The 23,069-nt window shown below is 35.1% G+C and overlaps 3 protein-coding genes across 5 annotated transcripts in view; 1 reads left to right on the forward strand and 2 right to left on the reverse strand.

Annotated features, from left to right (window-relative positions):
* Positions 1 to 5,361, reverse strand: part of LOC127860381 (pantetheinase-like) — a 31,187-nt gene extending 25,826 nt beyond the window's left edge. Inside the window, exons 1-3 of one of the 3 annotated variants that reach the window (XM_052398424.1) lie at positions 5,210 to 5,361; positions 4,797 to 5,025; positions 2,981 to 4,468 (exon numbers count right to left, since the gene is read on the reverse strand). In XM_052398424.1, coding sequence (XP_052254384.1) covers positions 3,164 to 4,468; positions 4,797 to 5,012 — 1,521 coding nt within the window. In that variant the 5' untranslated portion in view covers positions 5,013 to 5,025; positions 5,210 to 5,361 and the 3' untranslated portion in view covers positions 2,981 to 3,163. Of the gene's footprint in view, positions 1 to 2,980; positions 4,469 to 4,788; positions 5,026 to 5,209 lie in introns of those variants that run through there. The other 2 variants (XM_052398426.1, XM_052398425.1) reach the window with 2 other exon arrangements.
* LOC127860384 (uncharacterized) lies at positions 91 to 2,357 on the reverse strand. The gene is made up of 2 exons (XM_052398434.1): positions 1,570 to 2,357; positions 91 to 1,164 (listed from the first exon to the last, which is right to left on the reverse strand). The coding sequence occupies exons 1-2, from the start codon at positions 1,676 to 1,678 to the stop codon at positions 641 to 643; spliced, it is 633 nt and encodes a 210-aa protein (XP_052254394.1). The 5' UTR covers positions 1,679 to 2,357; the 3' UTR covers positions 91 to 640.
* A 3,700-nt stretch (positions 5,362 to 9,061) lies between the features above and the next one.
* The window catches only part of LOC127860377 (uncharacterized), a 37,630-nt gene continuing 23,622 nt past the window's right edge, over positions 9,062 to 23,069 (forward strand). Inside the window, exon 1 of the mRNA XM_052398412.1 lies at positions 9,062 to 9,315. The gene's annotated coding sequence lies outside the window, so the exon portion shown is untranslated. The remainder of the gene's footprint in view (positions 9,316 to 23,069) is intronic.

Consider the following 23,069-nt stretch of genomic DNA (forward strand, 5'->3'; position numbering starts at 1 on the left):
CCGAGAAAAATACTGTTGACTGTGGCTAAATTCGACTTTAACTACTATATCGTCGAAACAGTTAGAATACATGAGTGATAACAACGTGAATAAAATATTTCAATTTATTGACTTACAATATGCAATATTTAATTAAGCTGTTATCGATATGAATAATGACAGACTACGATAACAATATAAAAAATATATATGAAGTACCGACATTTTTGCATAGTTCGTTTGGCACATGTTGATTAATAGAAGAATAATTTGTTTTCTATTATTTCCTCTTGGGAAGATAACATGGACAGAAAAAGAATATAAAAAATGCAATTGGTTGTTAAATACATTGCTTCATCCGTGTATGATGATTATCGTTTACGACAGAGAGAACACAGTCACTTATTAAAATCAATATTCCTTTTCAATGCGTGTTTTTTTTTCTGTTCCAGCTTAAAGAAATGTTTAAAACAGTAATTTACATTCCTAAACATACACAAATTGCGCCATGTGATTTTGTGAGATGAATACGTTAACCGTTCAACAAGGTACAAACGATTGGACAGATTGCCTAAAACTATGCTGTAATGATTTTTGCAAATCATGTACGTATGTGATGGTTCCCGACTAATATTTAACATGGGGAACCTTTGCAAAATCATCAGCGAAAACACGGGAAACAACACATCGCGTGTTCCCCGTCGTCTGTCAAACCCACTAACGTTCGTCCCCTTTTGCTGATCTTTGTCCACCAAGTTCGTCGATTTCTCTTCGATTTGGTCTCTTCCCGTCGCTGAATCACAACAAACTCGCTCTCCTGCGTGATATTAATCGCCTCCATATCGCGACTCAGATGCATGTTCTTGTACTCGCCCGAGATGAGCCGCTGTACCACGCGCTCGACGTCATTTGGCGTCCACACCTCCTTGATGACGTACCAGTCCTCTACGTTGCCATAGACGACACTAAGTGCTTTAGAAACGACCGTAGAGCAGTTGCACTTCATTAGATGATACGTGTTTGTCTTCGATTTAAATTTCGTCCACCATTCTATGATAAGGGCATCCTCTTCTTCGGTTGTGTCCAGATTGTAAACTGTCGGTCGCACGCCGTCGAAATTTGCTATATCCATTTCTAAGGTTTGGTCCTCCACTGCTTTGACACCCTGGACTGTTATCTGTTTGGCTGTTAGAGAGTTCGAGTTTATACATCCATAAATTCATCAATTACTGTGTTCAGTCATTAAATAGATTTAACATTCCATTCATTAAGTTCAATGTTGTGTTATTTGTGTGTTTGTTTGTATTGTGAATTCTCCATGGGTATTTGTTGTTTTCTGCAAATCAATTTCCATTCCTTAAATAGTAAATGTTTAATAACCAGTTTCCGTAATTCATGGATAAATGTGTATATGAATGCATTAACGTATAGAATCTACGTACTTCAAAACAAAGAAACGCCTTTTTATAGAATGTCAATATTGACCAATTCATGAAAAAAAACCATCAAATTTAAATATCACTGAAAATAAGGCTTGTATAAATTAACATAGCATTCGTTTAGCAGTCAATACTATGACTCAATACTCACTCTTTTTACCGGGCCACCAGCTGATATGGACGCCGTTGGGAAGTCCCATGGACACGTGACCTCTCGTGCTCACGCCGTCACCGTCCCACTTGTATATCACCAGTGGCATGATGACGTCACATCCGAGCACCAATAAATGGTTTTGATTTTTGTTGCGTTGACGTCATGTAACGTTCTCGTAATAGCGTTAGTTTTCGTATCAGTAGATTACACTGTCGACTTTCGAGGACAGTTTTCTCAAGGGGTATTGCAGTTCAACGCAGGTACGTTTTAATAATCGACCTGCGCGCATTGCATGTTATTTACACTGAGCATCACTGTATTTTACTGTTACGTATATTGCACCACAAGACCTTATATTGAAATACTTAAATAAATCAATGCCTTTCAACTATAAAACGCAGTAACGACGTTAAACTTGTGCATTAATTACGGCTTACATAGTTCCTCGTGAAACTGTCTTTCAAATATAAAGACACGTTAATAGATTTTTGTACGCAGAATATTGTATGAATAAGAAATGTTCGTTTACAATTATTATAAAAAAAATTGTTGATTGAAATAAAAACATCCTCTTATTTCACTTTTTTTATATTTACATCTTCAGCTTCAGATATTCGAACTGGTGTAATGGTTATAGTTTCGTAGCTGTATTGTTTACAAGAACTACACATACTCCTTCTTACCAGCACACAATTATACCAACTCAGAAGGTAGTACTCAATAACACGATGTATGATAAACTGTTGACAATATTTGTCATAAAATATAATCAAACATCATCATGTTATAAAGGATTTAAAGTGAATGTCTGCACTTCTCTATGTCTCTATCCGGATATGACAACGATACGCGGACACCAAACCCCAGCCATATCTAAGTGGTTTGCTGTTGTTTGACTGATGTTGATCATTGTAATTAAGTACTGTAAGTAGAAAAGCCATATTATTTTAAGATTTTTTATTCGATCATCTGAATTTTGTTTACATAGGTCGGAAGATGAACAACAGCGTGTTCATAGCTCGAAATGTCGGAACTTATTAATAAATGAAATGTATGGCATGTAATCACTTAATAATATGAAGATGTTAACAAAGAAACTACCCACATTGACCATCATTTAACTTCCTTTATATAAATACATATTTGACGTTATGCTCTACCCCCTTGATCTTTTGGACCGTAGTCGGTCTGTCAGTTGGTCCGTTGACAACTCGTTTCCGCATGATTATTAACAATGCTTTGAAATACGAGCATGCAAATGGTATCGTGGCAACATAGGAGGAAACGATGAAGCCTGTTTATCATAAGTCAACAGTTCAAAGATCAAGGTCAAAAGCACATAAAATAATGTCCGCAAGATACATTGAGAACGCTAGTTAACCAGGAAGAAAGGAAGACGTCATTCACCTTGGTTTTCAATAATTCAATGGTCAAAGTAACAGAGGGGTGCATTGTTAAACATAGTAACAATTGAACATATTTATAATTCGCCTGCAAGTCGGGAGAATATCTGTATTTTACAAGCATCTGTTGTGAACATATGGTATAAAACATGTGTGCGTGTGCAAACAATACACTTCGCTATGATTCACTATCTTGGGTCTTTGTTATAATCACGTGCCATTATTCCCACTGTGATTGTCTCCCCTGATAGCCCGGCGTCGATGATGATTGATCCGGCCATGAAGTACCAGATCTCCGTAACCAGACTGGGCTCCTCGTCGATGATCGTTAGCACTTCCGGGTACTGATATGGCGCAGAGAAGTTACCCTGCATCGTCATCTTGTCTATATAACTTTCGGCGTGCTTCGTCGGTTGTCCGCAGCTTTCCGCGGAGTTGTTGGCACACTTGATGAACGCACAGGCCTGTAGATAGTACGTGTCATCTGCGGTGTGCAAGCCATCGAAGGCGCCGAACGCGTACAAATACGCGCTGAATCCACCCTCGTACATTACGGTGCAGCAAAGCGTCCGTTGACAAACTGTCGTTCTTCCGGCATCCTCTGTGATTAAGACAGAGGTATATAGGTCACCGTTGATACTGATTTGCCTTGAAATGTTTGTGTTTACTTCGTCTGAGAACATTTCAATATCAGAGTTCAACTTTCTGTTAATTAAATCATGCTGCTTTTTATGCTGACTTTGTATCGGTCTACCAGATGGAATAGTAAATGGCGTCAGCTTGTCAACGACGAGAAAGCCACCGCTGCCGACGTCGTCGTTGTAGCAGTAGCTTGCATTGATTGAAACACCTGTCGGCCAATACAGTCCGCTGCCATAATAACCCATCGTTCGAATGTGTAAATTCGCCGCCAGGAGGTTTATCAGCATGCCTTCTGCGAACGCCGAGTGGAATTCAATGGCCGACATGAGCGGAAGTTGCTCCCTCCAGGCCGACGGGAAGACAATGTTGGTAATATTCATCTTCTTAATTAATGTAACCGTAGGCTCCTCGTGCAATATATCATTGGAACAAAACGTTGCGAATGTTCCAAACGGAGTGGTAAACTTTGTGTAGTTGACGACTGCGGGTTTGTCAAAATAGCTAAATTCTTCTTTATTGAGATTGTATTTGAAATACCGTGCGATAAAGTCGCCATTTGGAGCATAGACTACGTTGGTGTTGTATTGATAACGGTGGTCATCGGGGCATGACGTATCGCCGGGCGGACATGGTAACGTTGCGCCCATGTTGGCGACCAAATAGAGGGAGTGTGTCTTAGCGAGGCAGCTGAGTTCAGTTTGAACCTCAGAGTCGAATGGTTTTGATCTGTTGCACGGATTCCACATTCTCGCTGCTGGGTCGGGTATGTACTCCAAGTAGGGGAACATGGTCTGTCTAGTCCAGCCCAGTCCGTATAGGCCATACTCAGGGAAAACGATTATCTGAGCATTCTAGAAATAGAAACACATAGTAGTAAAACATTGTAATGTTCAATATGCATTGTCAGTAAGCTATTGTAGCTTGTTTGTTATATGTTGCGTAAATAGTTCGCAGCATAGACATTAACATTTCAAAGTCAAAAAGTTGATATTCTATAAATAATAACTATGTATTGTTCTATTTCGAAAAAAAGCAATGTACTTTGTAGCTGGTATTGACTTTTTATCCTAGTTGCAGTGTCCAGTGTTATACATTATATAATAATTAATTTTCAGTATTTTATAAAATGGAAAATACATGTGTATACGTTGTAATGTAAAACAGCAATAACTGACGTGCCCTGCTGGCCGCTATGTCAGCCTGCCCTGCGAACACGGCGAGATTTTTTAACATGACGTTTAGTGCTTGACTACGTGTGACCACAGTGCGTCTATCCGCAGGATACGTGACGTTATGTTCATAGACGGCACCGACGTAAGAATCCATAGCGGCCACCGGGAGTATATGGGACGTCAATAGGAATGCAACGACAGCTTCTATCTTGCGGGACTTCATTTCAAACGATTACCTAGATGAATTCAAATAAACCTTACTTATAAATAATGAAATGCAACAGTCGTTCATTTATAGAGATTTCTCTTATGTTAAAAATGCAACTTAACTTAGGTTTGCGTATAGTTGTATAAAGATATTTTATAAAAGATTATACTACAATATTGAATTCATTTTAAAATAAATAAAGTTTAACTTACAACGTGGCGGAGTTTCGAAAGGACCAGTAATTGTTGAAAGAGTATATAACATTGACATTCAAACCGCAACATGTGTTATCTGTATGATACTTGATAGCGACGATAATGCGTATCGTATACTTGTCCACATTCAGTGGACAACGACTTAAAACTTAATATTAATGATAAAGCCGATAGCATTTAGTAATTGTTTATGTTAATTCATGTTTGTGTATCTGAGAAAAGTTTTTTTGAGAGAAGGTGTCAAATTTGTTTCCATTCAATTTGACTGCCCCTATAAAGGCACTGTACTAAGATACATACCAGATGTTGAACCTATAGGCCATGATGTTTTAGAGAACTTTTTATAACTATTTTGCCAATATTCATTTCAACAGATTAGCTAAACACATATAAATATACATATTAATTATCGAGTATGAAATACAACAGTCGTTCGATTATATATTTTTTATGTTTAGTATAAGTTTGGCTTAAATTTAATGGAATGGTTTGAACAAATATCTTTATGACGACAATTAGATGACACATACCGCCTTGCGGTTACAGAAGAAAATCAAATCATTTTGATATGTAAGTATATTTCAAAAATTTCCAAGCACATTGGCATAATTTTAACAAATTTAGTAGTTTAATTTACTAACGGAATAGTTAAATTATCTGGCTGCATAATTCTATCCAAAGAAAATGACCCCAGATCGTTTCCAGTCTTGACACAAGGGGTTGAACAAACGTGTAGATGACTACACTACTGTATAATCTTACATAGTGATATACCAACTACTGAAGCAATAGACCACGTCGTTTCAGAAAATAAATGTAAATGTACCATGTTAAATAAGTGTATGTAAAATAAGTAACCCACATGACGGTCCAGTTTGGAACACATGGTCGTGCAATCGATAAATTTGGTAGAGGATCACGTGCTTTGTTACATACCAATAACCAAACCTTGCAGTTCCAGAGAATATATTCAGGCAATGTAGATTATTAAGTCCATGTAAACCATTAAGCCCCGTGCTGAAGCCAGTTTTGACCATATCGGAATTATTTGAATTAACTTGGTACCAGTCAACTTCATGATACCGAATTCGAAAATCCAAGCGAGCAGAATTATTGTTTTGATCTCGAAACATATTATGTATGAAAAACTTGACTTGAACATACTTTATTGAAGACCACTGTATCAAAGGGGTCTGGTAATAGAGATTTTACAAGATACAAAATGCTCTTTTTTGTTTTTTTTCTTGGACAATATATTCAATACGTGTTCATGTACTAAGTTAGTGTTCGTGTGTCGTATGAATATATATCGTTGCAGGAAATTAAAATGGAATGTATTGTGCTAAAAAAAAATTAAAATGAGCATTTTGTATCTCGTTTATCATTTTGTACCTCAGAACACATTTGAAGTACCATATAAGGCCAAATCTTCACTGAACTTAGTCAGGAGATGTGTCAAAATGATATCTCGGTCGAATTTAAAACTGGGTATGTTAAATGAGCAAGTAGGTCACTCGCAAAAGTATAATATAAAACTTGTCAACACTATAGAGGTCACATTTTGCAAGAATCTTTAAGAGTATGGCCAGAATATGTGTCATATTTATATCTTAGCTTTGTTCGTAATTTGGTCACCTGCGGTAAAAATCTAGGTCAATGGGTCAAATTAAGGAAAACGATTTTGGACACTAGAGGCCCCATTTATTGCCAAATCTTGATAACAGTTTGTCAGAGCATTTATCCAAATTATTTCTTGGCCAAGTGTGATATGGTACCGGTTCATACTAACGGCCGCCATGAAGCAGGACTGTTTTATTGTGTGGCTGTAGCAAACCCGTTCGATCTCCATAGAAGTTACATGCTTGATCCACTCATCATGAAACTTGCTCAGAAAAAATGTGTTGTTATGATAACTGGGTAGAGTTAGAAAATGTGCAAATAAATTGCTGTCAGGAGTTGAGACAGTGTTCCTATTGAGAAATTGTTTACATGGAGGTGCGCAATTTCACATGTTTGTGTATCTTGCAAAGTTCCATTATTCTTGCGCCTTTTTAAGTTAAGTTCGACAAAAGAAATCGGGAAAAAACGGAACGATTGATCGACTAAAGCGATACTAAATGCCACCCCCACTAATAAAGATGGGGCATAAAAAAACTTTACATTATGTCTGACATTATAATTGAAAATTGATAAAACTTGGTATTATGTTATCGCGAATACAATATCTCTATACATCTATATAGATAACGTATCAGTTAAACAACCACCAGGATATAAACAATGTGTCTCAGTTTATCAATGATCAATTGTTTGAAACACTTATTATCTTACTCCCATGTACATCTCAAACCTTTATCGGATATACTGAACTGTTTAAAGTCGGGGACGAAGAAAAGGATTGAGTGTAGTTTTAGGCTTTGAAAAGTATGACAAACAGTATCAAACAGAACAGCATTTTAAACATTTTGAATAAAACACAATTTTATATCAATTTCATAAAATTGGAAATTATAATACGTGCATAGATTTATCGGCCATTCTTCTTTTATTTAAAAAATATGAATATGCGCTAACTCATACCATGACATAAATTTGCAGTTAGTTTTAGCAAATTATAGTAAGTATATGCGATGTTAATGTCAACATTTTATTTTCTCCGTCAATTACCAAATACACGACTATCAATTAGGAATTTTACATCAAGTATGATGACTATCGTATAAAGTTGCCATAAATCAAATGCCATTGCAAATTTTTGAACCAACAAGTCCATGCCTCTGCGACTCGTTTTCTCGTATTTGTTAAAAAAACAGAAGTTGTGTAAATGTGTAGTTTGAAAAACATATGTAAAGGGAAATGGGGATTTCCTAACAGTGTGCATGTCGTGGTGACTGAATGAGTTTTCAAGTACACATACAAAACATTATTGTCGTCAAAGTATAACACTATTCTTTCGTACAGTTTCTGGTACTACTTCTTTCAAACTGTAATTCAAGTTTGTTATTCAAGAATGTTTCATCTATCTTGAAAAGGGTTAGGAAAATCGAATTTATTCGCTTCAAGTGCTCGTCTAATCTCACTTCAGTTGCAATAGTTTTTTTCATACATATTTCAATGTCGGTAATATAGATAGTCATGTTAATCTTATCACAGCATTACCTTAAAGAATGTTTTAAGCTTTATCATGTGACAGTGTAACACATTGTTTAGCCACCACTACGTCTATGTTCCACTACGACAATCTAAACAAGCCTGCAGTGGCATGAGTGGTTACACTTGAACTTCAACCATCTTTATTGCTTTAATTGACGACGAGTAGCTTTATTATTAAGTGTATGCATGTTCGTAAAAGAAATATTGAAACACTATAAATGTATAACATGTTTTTTCGTGTTTGTTTTTCAAAACATTTGAATAATGTCTGTTCCCCCTATGTTCAAATGTTTAAATATTGTTCGAATTTGTAAATGTTCTCTCCCTTTAAATGAAAAAAAATTGTTTGCTGCATAATACGTGGCCCCTTTAATTGTGTATTTACCACTGTATTTGTGTGTTACTTCTGCTTATGTGATGTTATGCACGAACATGAAGTTTAATTAATAAATGAGTGAGTAGCTGCATGTGTAAGTCGTGTATACGTGCTTTTGTAAACTGATGATGAAATAAATAAATGAATTATGAATTAGTCAAATAACAAATATATTCAGGAATAATGGTAACATAAACAAACAAATAAGACCCTCATCTGTGCTAGAGTGTCTGAGCCGGCCGTGCGGAGTGATTATCGATAAACTTTGTGCAACATATTGAAACTATAAATAGCAAAAGCTATGTCGACAATACATTGCTGACGATGGTTTTCTGGAAATAGTGTACTGTTTCTTAGAAAACAATGATTTTCTGAAAATGTTTATGAAGACCAACGCAAATATTATAAGTTTAATTTCTCTGTATGTAAGGACATAATGAACGTTTGGATTATGCGGTGAATTCAAGTAATATTGATATGCGCACTACCACTGATCAAAGGATAAATAAGGGTCGTCTTGTGTAGACATTTATTTATATAGACATTTATTTAAAAGCAGTTGATATTCATTCAGGTGAGTTTTTAATCATTCAATATATGAAGTTAGAATATTACTATTTTACAACCATATACTATTCCATAATATGTATACATAGCCATAGGGCATGCGTATACGGGAGCTTACCGGGTTTAACTGAGGTTAGCTGGAACTGAACTTCCAAGATGGCGTCGTTTTCGTGTTTTTCGTGAAGGAGTAGCGGTTATTTTCACCCACAGGTGGTTAGCGTGTGGCTATGATATTAATTAGTGAAAACATCATTTTGAATGATAAATAATCATATTATAACGAAAAATTAACTTTTTTGAAAATTCACTATCAAATATATATATAACAAGGTATGCAACTCAAAATCATCCCAAACGGGTGATCGCTTTGAACAGCCATATCTTCATCAATTGTGCAGCGATTTTCACGATCTTGGTCTTATTCAACGCAGAAATAAATTTCCTTTCTGGAAATGTATATGTCTTGCAATATTTTTACAAATGCTGGGTCAACTTTTAAGAAATAACACGATACACAACTCGCATGACCCAGTTGACAATGAAGGCAATCAAGAGTGGTTGTTTTTTTATTAATTGTTATACTATTAATTTTTATTTTTATATGTTTTCTCGCATACTTAACGCTAACATTTAGTGTTTGTAATATAAGACATTCGACGATATTATTAACACATTGTAATTCTAACCTGTTTATTTAAATACATATGAACATACTTATGTTTGAATATGCCTCAAACGGAATACTATGCTTACTAAACGGAATACTATGCTTACTATTTCCAGATATCAAGACGCCAGTTATATATGTTGAGGGTGCCAAGATTTAAAAAGACGGCGTAACGCAGTGTGTACCGCTCTAGAAAGCGAAAGGTACATGAAAAAGTATAAGGTTGCTGTAACCAAATACTACCATTATTGCGATTCGGAATACATGACGCAATTTGGAATGCCTGGCACCTGCTTATAGGATGCATATCGGTGAATGTTTGTTTAATGCAAACTTAAATATTAATTGTTTATTTATGACAATTACATTTGGCGCGTTTTACCATAACGATACTGATACATGTATGTGACTTTGATGTGGCACATTTGGGACGACCTTCTTTAAAACCTGTTCTGAGTTGGTCACTATATTATAATCGCAAAAAGTGAATTTGTAGTGGATAGAAAGATTTGTGCAAATGCAATACACAATATGATTTCAGTAGAAGTGATCAATATTTATCATACCACCACATTGATATCTGCTTGATATCCTGTTGCCTGATATATTTTTTTATATCACGGTCAACAGGAAGTTCATATATCAGTCATGTGTGGAGGCTACTAAGACTAAGTACAATGTTTTGTTTTATTGTAAAACTGAATCAGATTTATCAAAACAAACAATTTGATACCAATATGTATTACATTTAAAACAAAAAACAACAAAAACAGAAAAAAGGTATTTTACAAATATTAAGAATGAATAAGTACATGCCGATGGCGTCATGTAACAAACGGACTACTTTTTTTGACAAGCCTTCATATGCAAACATCAAAGGTCAAAGGTTATGTCAAAAGTTTTCGTGTTGAGGAACAATGCTATTTTTAGAAAGATTCATACGCGATAAACGAATGCAGCGGCTCCAGGGCGTAGCGATTATTTTTCATTATTTCTTGAAAAACGGGGTGAGTGGTGTCAGTGGTATGATAAACAGAAAAGCCTCGCCGTTATTTTATTCTAAGCCTCGCCTGATATATTACATAACGATCAGGCAGTAACCTGTTGTTCTCTTTATACATGTATTTTTTCTCTCTTTTATACCTATGTCAATACATATTATTTAAGACTGTTGTTTTGAGGGAATAAAGTATTGGTTCACTTAAAAAGATTATTTCGTTTGTTCGTTAACATAGCCATCTAATCTTAAGTAATGTTAATATGTCAAATGCATAACGAATTCATTCCGACCCAAATCTTTGTTATCATGTCAGTGCTGAAAATGTATGCAGAGACATCGTAGGAAGAAATGACGTAACACAGATAATGGTTTCTTTTCTTAAAAAAGTGAGAAACTAGCATCATGCCATATATGGAACAAAACGTGTAATTAAGGACCACTCACAGCAATTATATGTCAGACTTGTCTATGTAGAAATAATAAAATAAAACAAAAAACACTATATCTCACAGCTGTACATTTTTTGTTTTGTTCGTTTGTTATTTTTGCTGTTAAGTCCGGCTCTGTTGAAGGACTCTTTCTTGCATATTCTACATTTTAACTCATGTGGTCCATGAATGGGGCGTGGTATCCCAGTCCTCCGCTAATTTTAAATTCCTAAATATATATTCTGCAACGAAAGATGCACTTATTATATCGCCCTTTAACCTTCATCATCTGAAAAGACAGTAAAAGAATAGTTAAAGAAAATTTCATATCAGAATAAGGTCGACACGTCATAAAATACATTCAATTAATTAAAATATTACTGAAAGGGCTGAAAAACATTCTATTATCTCGTACTTCAGCCACCCCACAACCCATGTTTTTTTTTAAATAGATGAATTGATTCAGTTGATCGGCAGGTTTTTGTACTGCATTTTTATAATTCTACAGTAAAATGATTAAGAAAATACTTATATTGCACCACATAAAATGCTATAAAACTATAATATTGAAGTACACGAGATGTATAATGATTGTGTGAAGTTTATATGCAAACCGTAGAGCCGAAAGGGCTTATTCATATAAAAGAAATATAAATATGAACTGGCTTACCGGATGAAAATATCCGCTACTTCTTCACGAAAAACACGAAAACGACGCCATCTTGGAAGTTTAGTTCCAGCTAACCTCACTTAAATACGGTAAGCTCCCTTATACGCATGCCCCCCTGATACACCATTTTGAGAAAAACCATAATAAAACAATTTTGAACAAAACGAATTTCAAAATGACGTTAACTTTGTAGATCGAGTAACACAAAAATGCATGAAACCTTGTCTTATCACAGCTTAATTTTGCTTAATTCGGATGTATAAAAATGCCATATTTAGTCTTAAAGAATTCGACATTCTACACGTGATGATAACGTTATATCTTAAATCCAACCCGAAAAAACGTGTCATATTCGTACGTTTTCTTAAAATACTGTGTTACGATCTGGTTAAGGAATTTTTCTCCGGAAACCGAAAGTGAAAACAACTTCAAAATGCCATTTGAGAACAGATTCCACAAAGCAGGGACCATACAAACATTCATATATTTGTATAGGTCCCTGAAGGAGTAAACTACGCCATTTTGTGTCAAAATGGTACATCGTGAAGTGACTGTTATTGTAGTGATCCATCGGGGCTGAAGTGTTTGGTACGGTGGCATAGAGGTGACATTCACTCCTCTTTTTTTAAATTGCACTCCTTTTTTTTTTTATCTCGTGGCCACGACATAGTAACTCGTGGCCACGAGTTAGCTATGTCGCGGCCACGAGATAGAAAAAAAGAGGAGTGCAAAACTAAATAAAAGAGGAGTGCAATTAAAACAAGTGCATTAAACAAAAGAGGAGAGAATTTCGATAGATTTAAGGAGTCACTTCTAGCTGCACGGTAAGGCATAATTGGCGACGCAAACGTCCTCGAACCCATTATTTCCATTCGTGATACATCGACTATCTCCGGAATCCTCCGTGCGATATATCTCGTGTATTTTGAGATCTATCTTTACTTCATACACCCAACACGTGATGCGCCTAATTCTATAAGGTCGTGTATGACGCGCGTTGAACCAGCGTCAAACATTCATGTCAATGAAAAGAGCAAAGTTCATTTTTGTGCAGTTTTATAAAGAAATAATTGATTTTGACAATGTCATTTCACCGTATCGTTGAACTTTTTTTGAAAATTAATGTACGATGTTAATTTGTTATCTAAAACGAAAGTGAAACTGGATTCATCACGTTTCGTGATGTTACACAAGTTTAAGTTCAATTTTTTAGGAAGAATGGTATAAAGACAATTTGGTAGTTATCATTATCATCTATAATTGCCAATTATAGTTCTGGATATAAAGACCTTACTTAGATTACAAGGAAAATATCTACATTGCTTTTTACTCAAATAAATAACTGGATTGATTTTAAAGAATAGTATTGATGTTTATGCCCCCGGATCAAATGCTCGGGGGTATATTGCTTTTGGCCTGTCTGTCTGTCTGTCAGTGTGTCTGTCTGTCCCAAAACTTTAACCTTGGTCATAACATTTTCAATATTGAAGATAGCCACTTTATATTTGACATGCATGTGAATCTCATGGAGCTGCACATTTTGAGTGGTGAAAGGTTAAGGTCATCCTTCAAGGTCAAAACATTTTTTTTTCTAAAATAGCTGCCGTGCGGCTTCCCAGCGCAGTAGGGGTAATTGTGTTTCACAAACACAGCTCTTGTTTTGTTATTGATTCATAAATAGCACGAATATGTTCAATATTAAAAGCTGTTCATATCTTTACATTTTTTATATTATACTAATTGATAAATTATATAAATATCCGAACTATAATTTATAGTTATCATTATTTTTTAATATTATATATTTAAATTCGTTAATTGTATTCGTTTATTTCAGTGATTGTCCAATTTACAGCTTTATATAATATAATGTTGCAAATGATTCTTTGCAATACTTAATGAAACGAAACGTATACACTTTTAATTGTGAATTCCTGTATGTGTGATAACAACTTGTCCTTGATTTTTTGTTGCATTTCCCGTGTTTACATGTGTACTGGGTTCTGAAAGACTGATGAGGAACAAGTCGTCTTCCATATGATACCTCGTGTGCCTAATACTCAGGACAAGACCATAATAAGTGGGAAAATTACAGTGAACAGAACATAATGAAAATGAGGCTTTTCACAATTTGAACTATGATGATGTCATATTGCTTACAGCTTCTAAGTCTGTTGTGTCTTGAAATAAAAATTCTAAATGATGTCATGAAAACATACACATTATTATTAACTGGGTTTACAGGTAATATATCTTATAATATATTTTGATCAATCAATGTAACTTCAATTAATATAGCTATGCTTTGATTTAGGTCACGACTTTTGAAGACAAAAATAATATAACAATTGGTTAAAATCAGTATCACAATATTATTGCAGAAGTCAAAAAAGTATCATGATAAAATTACAATACTTGTTTGCAAGAACTTAAGAAGTAAGGGGTTATTTGTTTACTGAGTCAGCTTAACTGCATATGTTATTGATGTAAAGAAAAGAGATGTTACATGTTTATAATCCAATTTACGACGCATCAATATTATCATGATAAATGTATACATTAATAAAGAATCACAAACAATAAAAAACGGTTTAATTATTTTATTATTGCTTGGAGTGATTTGAACTCTAACAACAATGAAAATGTATATGTATGTGAATTTGGATTAAGACAGCAAAGGTGTAATTGACATAATGTTGATGATTTTCAAAAAAACATCTGTTCATTTCATTTTCTGAATGTATTATTGTAATATTATGTCTATGCGTTTAGTATTTTTCGATAACTTTCATTTTTCCTAAACAGTAATGGTATGATTTATCATTCTGGCGATATTTTTAAAACTGAGTCCATTCACGATTATCTAATCAAAATATCTGCCATATAACTTCAATCAATTTTTCAATGGGTAAAGCACAATACCAGCTCTAATTACGAAGTGCTCTCAAGTATACTTATGTCAAAAGATTGGTTTTGCTGCTTCATTTCTTTAAGTTGATAAAATAATTCGACAAAAGTTTAGAGAAATAAAAAATTTCAATTGAGCCTTTAGTCCAATTAAAACGCTCGAAATCACCATACAACACACACACACACACACACACACACACACACACACACTGTAAAAGGCTCGAATTGAAAATGCCTTCCTCTGTCAATTCATTGGTTAGAAATGGTCCCTATCAAAAACCTCATTGTTTGGTAATACAATTTGTTCATTATCAACACTTAAGTTGTAAGAGAAAAATATCGATAGGATATTTCAGATTAGTTGTGAGAGGTGTATATCAATTCTAAATGGCATGGTAAAATAAATTATCAATATTATATATTATCTAAAAACTGCCTTGTGTAACTGTGTGTCGTGTAAGGCAATTTAAAATTGAAATTCGTGAAAACATTCATACAAGTTAGCCCTATTATTAAAATCCATTAAAAGTACGGGGATCGTATTAAGTAAGCAATTTTAAAATAGCCATTTCATCAAATAGCATGATCTTTAAGCAGTCATCTCGTTTCATAGCTTTTAGTTTATATTTAGTTAATATTTATTTTTATACAATAAGATTGTACACAAAACATTGTTTCTTAGCATTCGTAAATTTTAAAACAAATTAAAGACCTAAATAATGTATGCGAAAATTGCAATAAAAAATGCTGTTGGCGTTGCTTCTTTTTAGCTCACCTGTCACGAAGTGACATAGTGAGCTTATGTGACCGTGTGATGTCCGGCGTCCGTATGTGCGTGTGTGCGTCCGTCAACAATTTGCTTGTGTAGACAGTAGAGGTCACAGTTTTCATCCAATCTTTATGAAATTTGGTCAGAATGTTTATCTTGATAAAATCAGGGTTGGGATTGTATTTGGGTCATCTGGGGTCAAAAACTAGGTCACTAGGTCAAAAACTAGGTCATATAATTGAAAAATCTTGTGTAGACTATAGAGGTCGCAGTTTTCATCCAACCTTTATGAAATTTGATCAGAATATTTATCTTGATGAAATCTGGGTCGGGATTGTATTTGGATCATCTGAGGTCAAAAACTAGGTCACTAGGTCAAAAACTAGGTCAAATAATAGAAAAACCTTCTGTAGACAATAGAGGTCACAGTTTTATGAAATTTGGTCAGAATGTTTATCTTGATGGAATCTGGGTTGGGATTGTATTTGGGTCATCTGGGGTCAAAAACTAGGTCACTTGGTCAAAAACTAGGTCAAATAATAGAAAAACCTTGTATAGACAATAGAGGTCGCAGTTTTCATCCAATTTTTATGAAATTTGGTCAGAATCTTTATCTTGATGAAATCTGGGTCGGGATTGTATTTGGGTCATCTGGGGTCAAAAACTACGTCACTAGGTCAAAAACTAGGTCAAATAATAGAAAAACCTTGTGTAGACAATAGAGGTCGCAGTTTTCATCCAATCTTTATGAAGTTTGGTCAGATTGTTAATCTTGATAAAATCTGGGTTGGGTTTGTATTTGGGTCATCTGAAGCCCAAAACTATCCCTTTGATGACAGGCACTATAAGGTATAACCTTTTTGGTTTCTGCACTCAGCAGCCACTAATTAAATTTGTATTAAAAAAATATAGAAGTACCAAGATGCGCATAAGGTCACATGTGTATGTACGTACATACATACATACATACATACATACATACATGCATGCATGCATGCATGCATGCATGCATGCATGCATGCACGCACGCACGCACGCACGCACGCACGCACGCACGCACGCACGCACGCACGCACGCACGCACGCACGCACGCACGCACGCACGCACGCACGCACGCACGCACGCACGCACGCACACACACACACACACACACACACACTGACACACACACACACCCACGCACGCACGCACGCACGCACGTACACACACACACACACACACACACACACACGCACGCACGTACGTACGTACGTATGTATGTACGTACGTGACGGAAAAGTAGAGCGCTCTGTCCTTCAACAGCTTTTGGTCCTTTCAATGCCTATTTCAACAAATTGGCTGCCCAGTGTTTCGCTCACATAAGCACTTTAGTCCTCATGGTGAAATGTGATAGACCTGATTCCGTCGTGAACCTTTGCCTTGTGAACGCATTTCTTGTCCGATCTTCATGAAACTTGGTCAGGACATTTGTCCAATTTCTTTGTCAGAATATTGGTTTTATTGATATCATGGACGAGTTCGAAAATGGTCAAGATCGGTTGAAAAAATATGATTTTCAGGGGGTGGGGCAGTTTTCTCTATATGTATAGTTTTGTTTAAAACTGGTTCTGGTCCGTCAAAAAATTTACGTCGAGACTTTAACTTAATGTCGTTATGGCGAGTAAAAGTAAAAGGGAAAACCTACAAAACTATGACGACATACCATGTTATTTCACAGTAAGTCGATATAAACAAATCCGGCATGACCATATTATTTGTGTACCATATACGCTATCATAATTTTTAAACAACGCCCTTTGTCCTCATAAATTATATCGACTCCTTCAGTTATATCGCCATGTCAACATTATGTTACTTGCAAGTCATCAAGATATATGCCGTCATACAGTAAACAACACAGCAATAGTTAAATTTACAAGACGGCTAAATGATAAAATATCGTCAGAGATTTAGGCTCTTATGCCAACATGCGGGTTGTTTAAGTCTTGACAACTTATCTTATGTCGACAAATCAACATAATTTTAGGCGTCATGATCTTTTGTAAATGACTTGCCATCGTAGTTTTAGTCGACACGATGAGTTATTTTTGACGACATGACAACTTTTTCATATAATGTCGTCATAAATGTTGACATCATCACAGTATCAGGGTGTACCATATACGTTTCCATAATAACCAGCAATTAGAATTGTAGCGTTAGAAGACTACTGACGATTTAAGAAACAAAATGAGTTTTTGTCGGAGATTTATTGTGGAGAGCATTGCACAGTTGAGTAGGATAATATATGTACTTTGTTTTTTAGTCAAATGATATTTTAACAAAATCGCATGTTAATATCGAGTATATGTATATTTTACTTACCTCCGAATAGGAATAACACATTTACAAGCTCAAACAGTGAAAGAATCATTTTGCATTGATATCCTTTTTGTTATGATAAGGCAGTATGTCAAATTATAATACTTAAAATAAGATTTAATCCGATTTTGTTTCAAACACCACAACAAATTTGAAACAAACAACCGAACTATTTGAAATGCTTTTGTTTCTTAAATGAAAAATTTATAAGGTTTACCTAAATAAATCAGAAGGTTGGGAAACGCCAAGTGCCATGTTACGAACGCATCTTTATTGCACTTTATCAGCATGGTTTATGACTTTATTGTCATTTTATTTACTCGCCTAGTATGACACGTGAGTCATTATGTGTAATGCGTTTATATTATACTAGCAAACATGTCCGTGATATGTTGTTTAAATCTCGATTTTTAATTTACACTACAAGAATTATTATGATTAACTAAATTGTTAACTCGAACAGATAATGTCCTAACGTGATTCATTTTTGCAACTTATCATAAAATGTTGCAGCATGTTAGATTTAAACGAATAAAAGAGCCAAAAAGTTAAATGCAAACATTTAAACTGGTTCTATGAACCCATTTATGCCTAGCGTTTATGCCTAGCATGATGCGGCGTCTCATCCGGGTCTGCGCTGTTTGCTTTAAGGAATTTCTGTAAGAAATATTCTATATATAGAAATAAATATACTAGACATCCCTAATTTTGGAAATAAATTGATCCAATTTAGAAGGATGGGAGAGTCCACTAGGCTTAAATGGGTTAACATGACTTTACTGAGGTTCTAAGCTGAACGTCTATACAAACAGGCTTCAGCATCAGCACGGCTGTAATATTGCATTCCGCAAATACAGTATAGCAATCCACTTGCTGACACATTACGGAATCAACACAAAACGTCAAACTGTTCTATATTTTTTATGTATATGTATATTTCATTTATATAATTTGAGGATATCTGATAACAAACATACCGGTAACGCATTAACCGTACTAATGTATGTCTGAACTTTGCCCCCGAATGTATCTTTTGAATCGGTATTTAATACGGGAGGCGGAAAACTACAACGGGCGAGGCATTGTCAGGGGTGATAACCCCAAAAAAGGGTTAGGGTAAGGGTTAGGATTAGGGGTCGGGTTAGGGTACGGGTTGGGTTTAGGCTAACCCAAACCCTAACCCGACCCCTAACACTAACCCAAACCCTAACCCTAACCCTCTAACCCCCCTTGCGCAATACCATACCATGCCTCGCCCGTTGTAGTTTTCCGCCTCCCTGAAAAATATGACTAACTAGTAAATTCGTACATCTGCACAAAACTACTTTTAAAAAATTGTGGTACCTCTCCGAGGCGTAATCCCATATTTTCCCTTGTTCACCATAAAATCTGCTATAACAATAGAAGTTATATTTTTTCTAAGCTGGCTTAGATATGCTTTATGATGCTATAACATTGTTCGACGTATCAGTTGAGTAACACGTAACGGTAAGTAGGTATACCTACATGGTGAAAATTCATCATGCACCTATATGCCTATTTACGCCTGTCGGCATTATTCACACTTACGGGTACAATATGTTTGAATGTGCAAAAATGTGTTTAAATTTGTATAGTTAAATTATTACACTATTAAAATTTCATATTAAATTAAGACCTAGACGTATCTGGTTAATTCTGAGTCGTGAAAATGTTTGTTAATTATGATTTAATTAAGACAATATACAATCGGTTCATTTGTCGATTTAGGTCAGAATTTTCTAATATAGCACACTAACGCTTGTAAAAGCAAAACTGTGACTACCGGCATAATTGTGTACCTGCATTCGAATGAACCGGGCTCTGGGCAAACGGGTCATTATGCATTTGCGTAATGTATCATACCATTTTAGCCTGTGCAGTCCACACAGGCTAATCTGGGACGACATTTCCACTGTTGTGGACTTTTTCCTTTTAATGTAGTCTCTTTCTACCAAAATCAGCACAGGCTAATCTGGGAAGACACTTTACACACATGCATGTGTGTCTCGTTTTGAGAAAACTGGGCATAAAGCATGTGTGTAAAGTATCGTCGAAGATTAGCATGTCCGCACATGGACGACACTTTTCGCTTTTATGACATTTTTCGTTTAAAGGAAGTCCCTTCTTACGGAAAATCTTGTGTAGGCGAAAAGTGTCGTCCATGATTACCCTGTGCGGACTGCACAGGCTAATCTGGGACGACACTTCACGCACATGCATTATGTCCAGTTTTCTCATAACGCGACACATTTAGTCCCACTTTGCCCTGAGCTACCCCCTATGTTTGAGATACTGTGTGTATTTGACCTAAACAATTCGGCATGTTATTGCTGTTGCAGAATATTGATGTCAGTTTCGCCACTCTGTGATGCTCACAGCAGCGTGTAAGACTGACAGTAACACGGGTACAATGAACACTTAATATTATGTTGTTTGTTAATTTCGTTATTTACTATAATTTGTTTGATTTGGTACGGAGTGGGTGGGCTTGCATCAAAACATTTCGTTAATCTTCCTCGGAAATGGAAAGTTATGATATTTTGGTGAAATATTATCATAACAAGTTCTTAAACGGTAGCTTTTATCTTTTTGGATAAAAAAATACCACACATTTCTTTGCAAGCTTTTTAAACAATACAAGTTATAATCTTTCAATAATTTTGATCATTAATCTTGATGCATTTAATTGTTTACATAATGACACTGTGATTCAAAGTTCACAATTAGAAACGATTTTGTTGTACAACAGGAAAATATTTACCGTTTGAAAACAATATATGAATTTCAAAACAAACAAAACTCCGAATAAATAGATATATAAAGCTACAAATATTTTTTTACAGTCCTCATGCTTTGAAACTGCTACTTAAAAATCCTTTTCATCACGTGACCAAGGTATTTTTTATCAACTGATTGACACATACTGTGGTTGCACTTTAAGGTTGTTTTCAAATTAAAAAATAAACGTCGAATAAGAATCACAGCCAAAAGTAACAGCATTTTAATAAGTGCAGGCCAAATTTATTACATTTAGAGACAAAACAATAGCATAAAAAGCTGGCCATAATGTACCAAGATAAATGAATGTACTTAGCCTAAAAAATAATAAGTATATTGCATGCGTGTCATTGCATGTGATCGTGACACATTGTCGTTTAATTTAAAATATGGAACTGACAAAGACTTAATTAAAAATCAATCTTATTAATTTCACAGCGCTTATAATATGGGCTTTGAGGGTGTTGCTGGCAATTTCTTCGTTGTCTTAACTAACGTCAGGATTTTACTGTGATTTCTTGCCTGTCCTTGCGACCACCAGAGCTACACATACTTTAGAATGTCTGGTGCTGTATGGTGCAAGTGGTTTAATACTTCTGGAATAAAAACAGTCTTACAGAAATGGTATATTCCATCACGCCGATCGGAATATTTATCTCAGACTTCATGTATGTATACAGTTTTCATTTTAGTGATACAATGTGCCATGTTAGTATGCACACTAATGAGTAAGAATATGTACATAATATAAAAACAATACAAGGCTGAGACACCGTTTCATGTTTTAAGAGTAGGACTCCTCGACGCAATTTTCAGAGAACATTCACTCGACTTTATACACCGATAGCGGGGTTTTCAGGGAGTTCCACACGGGCTGGACAGATTGTAAAACACGCCGTCAAGTACTTTATTTTTGCAAATATATCAAGTTATTAAAATACATTTGGAAAAATCTTTAGTGCATAAAAGGCAGTTTTTCTTGCAGTTTGTGCCGATATCTTATGGTATAAGAATAAATCATTGAATACGTCTGAAATCGGTGACACAATTGCACGTCATAAAAACCGTATACATGAATGCAGTAAAAACAGAATTTTTGAACAAGAACACTTGCTTATTTAATAAAGTATTTCTGATGTGTTTCACATTGTCATATGCAGCTTAAAAGTCTGTCTTTTATGCACAAGTGGAAATTCTTTAAAAAAATGTTTTGCCGGTGTGATAACATCCATTTACGTTTAATTGGGAACCACACAAAGTCACGTTATCCTGCACCCTGATAACTATACAGTTGAATAGTTGTATTATCACGAGAAGATTTACTTACCAATGAGTAATACAGTTGCAGCACACGGTATTTCACGTGATCTAATTTAAGACAATAATATTTGCTGTGACTGATAACGCCACAAAGAGCGTTGTCAACTGTTTACTCTGGGCGGTGTAAATTACTGATAAGCGTTATCAGAAGCTACAACGAACGTAGACTGGCCTCTCTCGCACAGACGAGGTAGAACGTGTTATAGAATATTGTTTTTTTTCTTAATTTCGACTATATTACTTTTGTTTCCGGCCAACATCTTATTTGTTATACGAACATCTTCACACTTTCTTCATATGGTTTTGTACTCGCGATGTTCGTTATATATTCGCAATGCGATCCAGTTTCGTATATGCCGAAATACAGGTTTTATACTAGACCTGGATTTGGATAAGCTTAGTATTTTTCTTCCTTTTGTATAACTCGCTCTTGGTCAGGTGCTTAACATTATTGAAGAAATTTAAGAAATTCAAGAACAACATTCGAGTCATTCATTATACATTTTACTGAGTACAATTTATTTAAATTTAATTTTAATTTTTAAAATTTCAAGTTTGTACATTGGGCTCCCTTCACATAACTTTACGACAGCACCTTCTTCGGAAACGAAACACATATGTTAATAACATACATGGGATCAAAAAAATTGTATCGGAATCGTGGAAACTGTACATTGCGACTAATTATTAGTTAACTTGATAAGAAACACATCTATCTGGGACCCTTTGACCAGAACACTGTTTTTACTTTTTTACGTCGCCTTTTGTATTTTTTTCTTTAAAATCGTTGTAATTAAATTGTTCGTTACATTTTCTGGCGATACAAATATTTCTTA

The sequence above is a fragment of the Dreissena polymorpha genome, chromosome 15 (assembly GCF_020536995.1).
Source record: "Dreissena polymorpha isolate Duluth1 chromosome 15, UMN_Dpol_1.0, whole genome shotgun sequence".
Lineage (NCBI taxonomy): Eukaryota > Metazoa > Mollusca > Bivalvia > Myida > Dreissenidae > Dreissena > Dreissena polymorpha.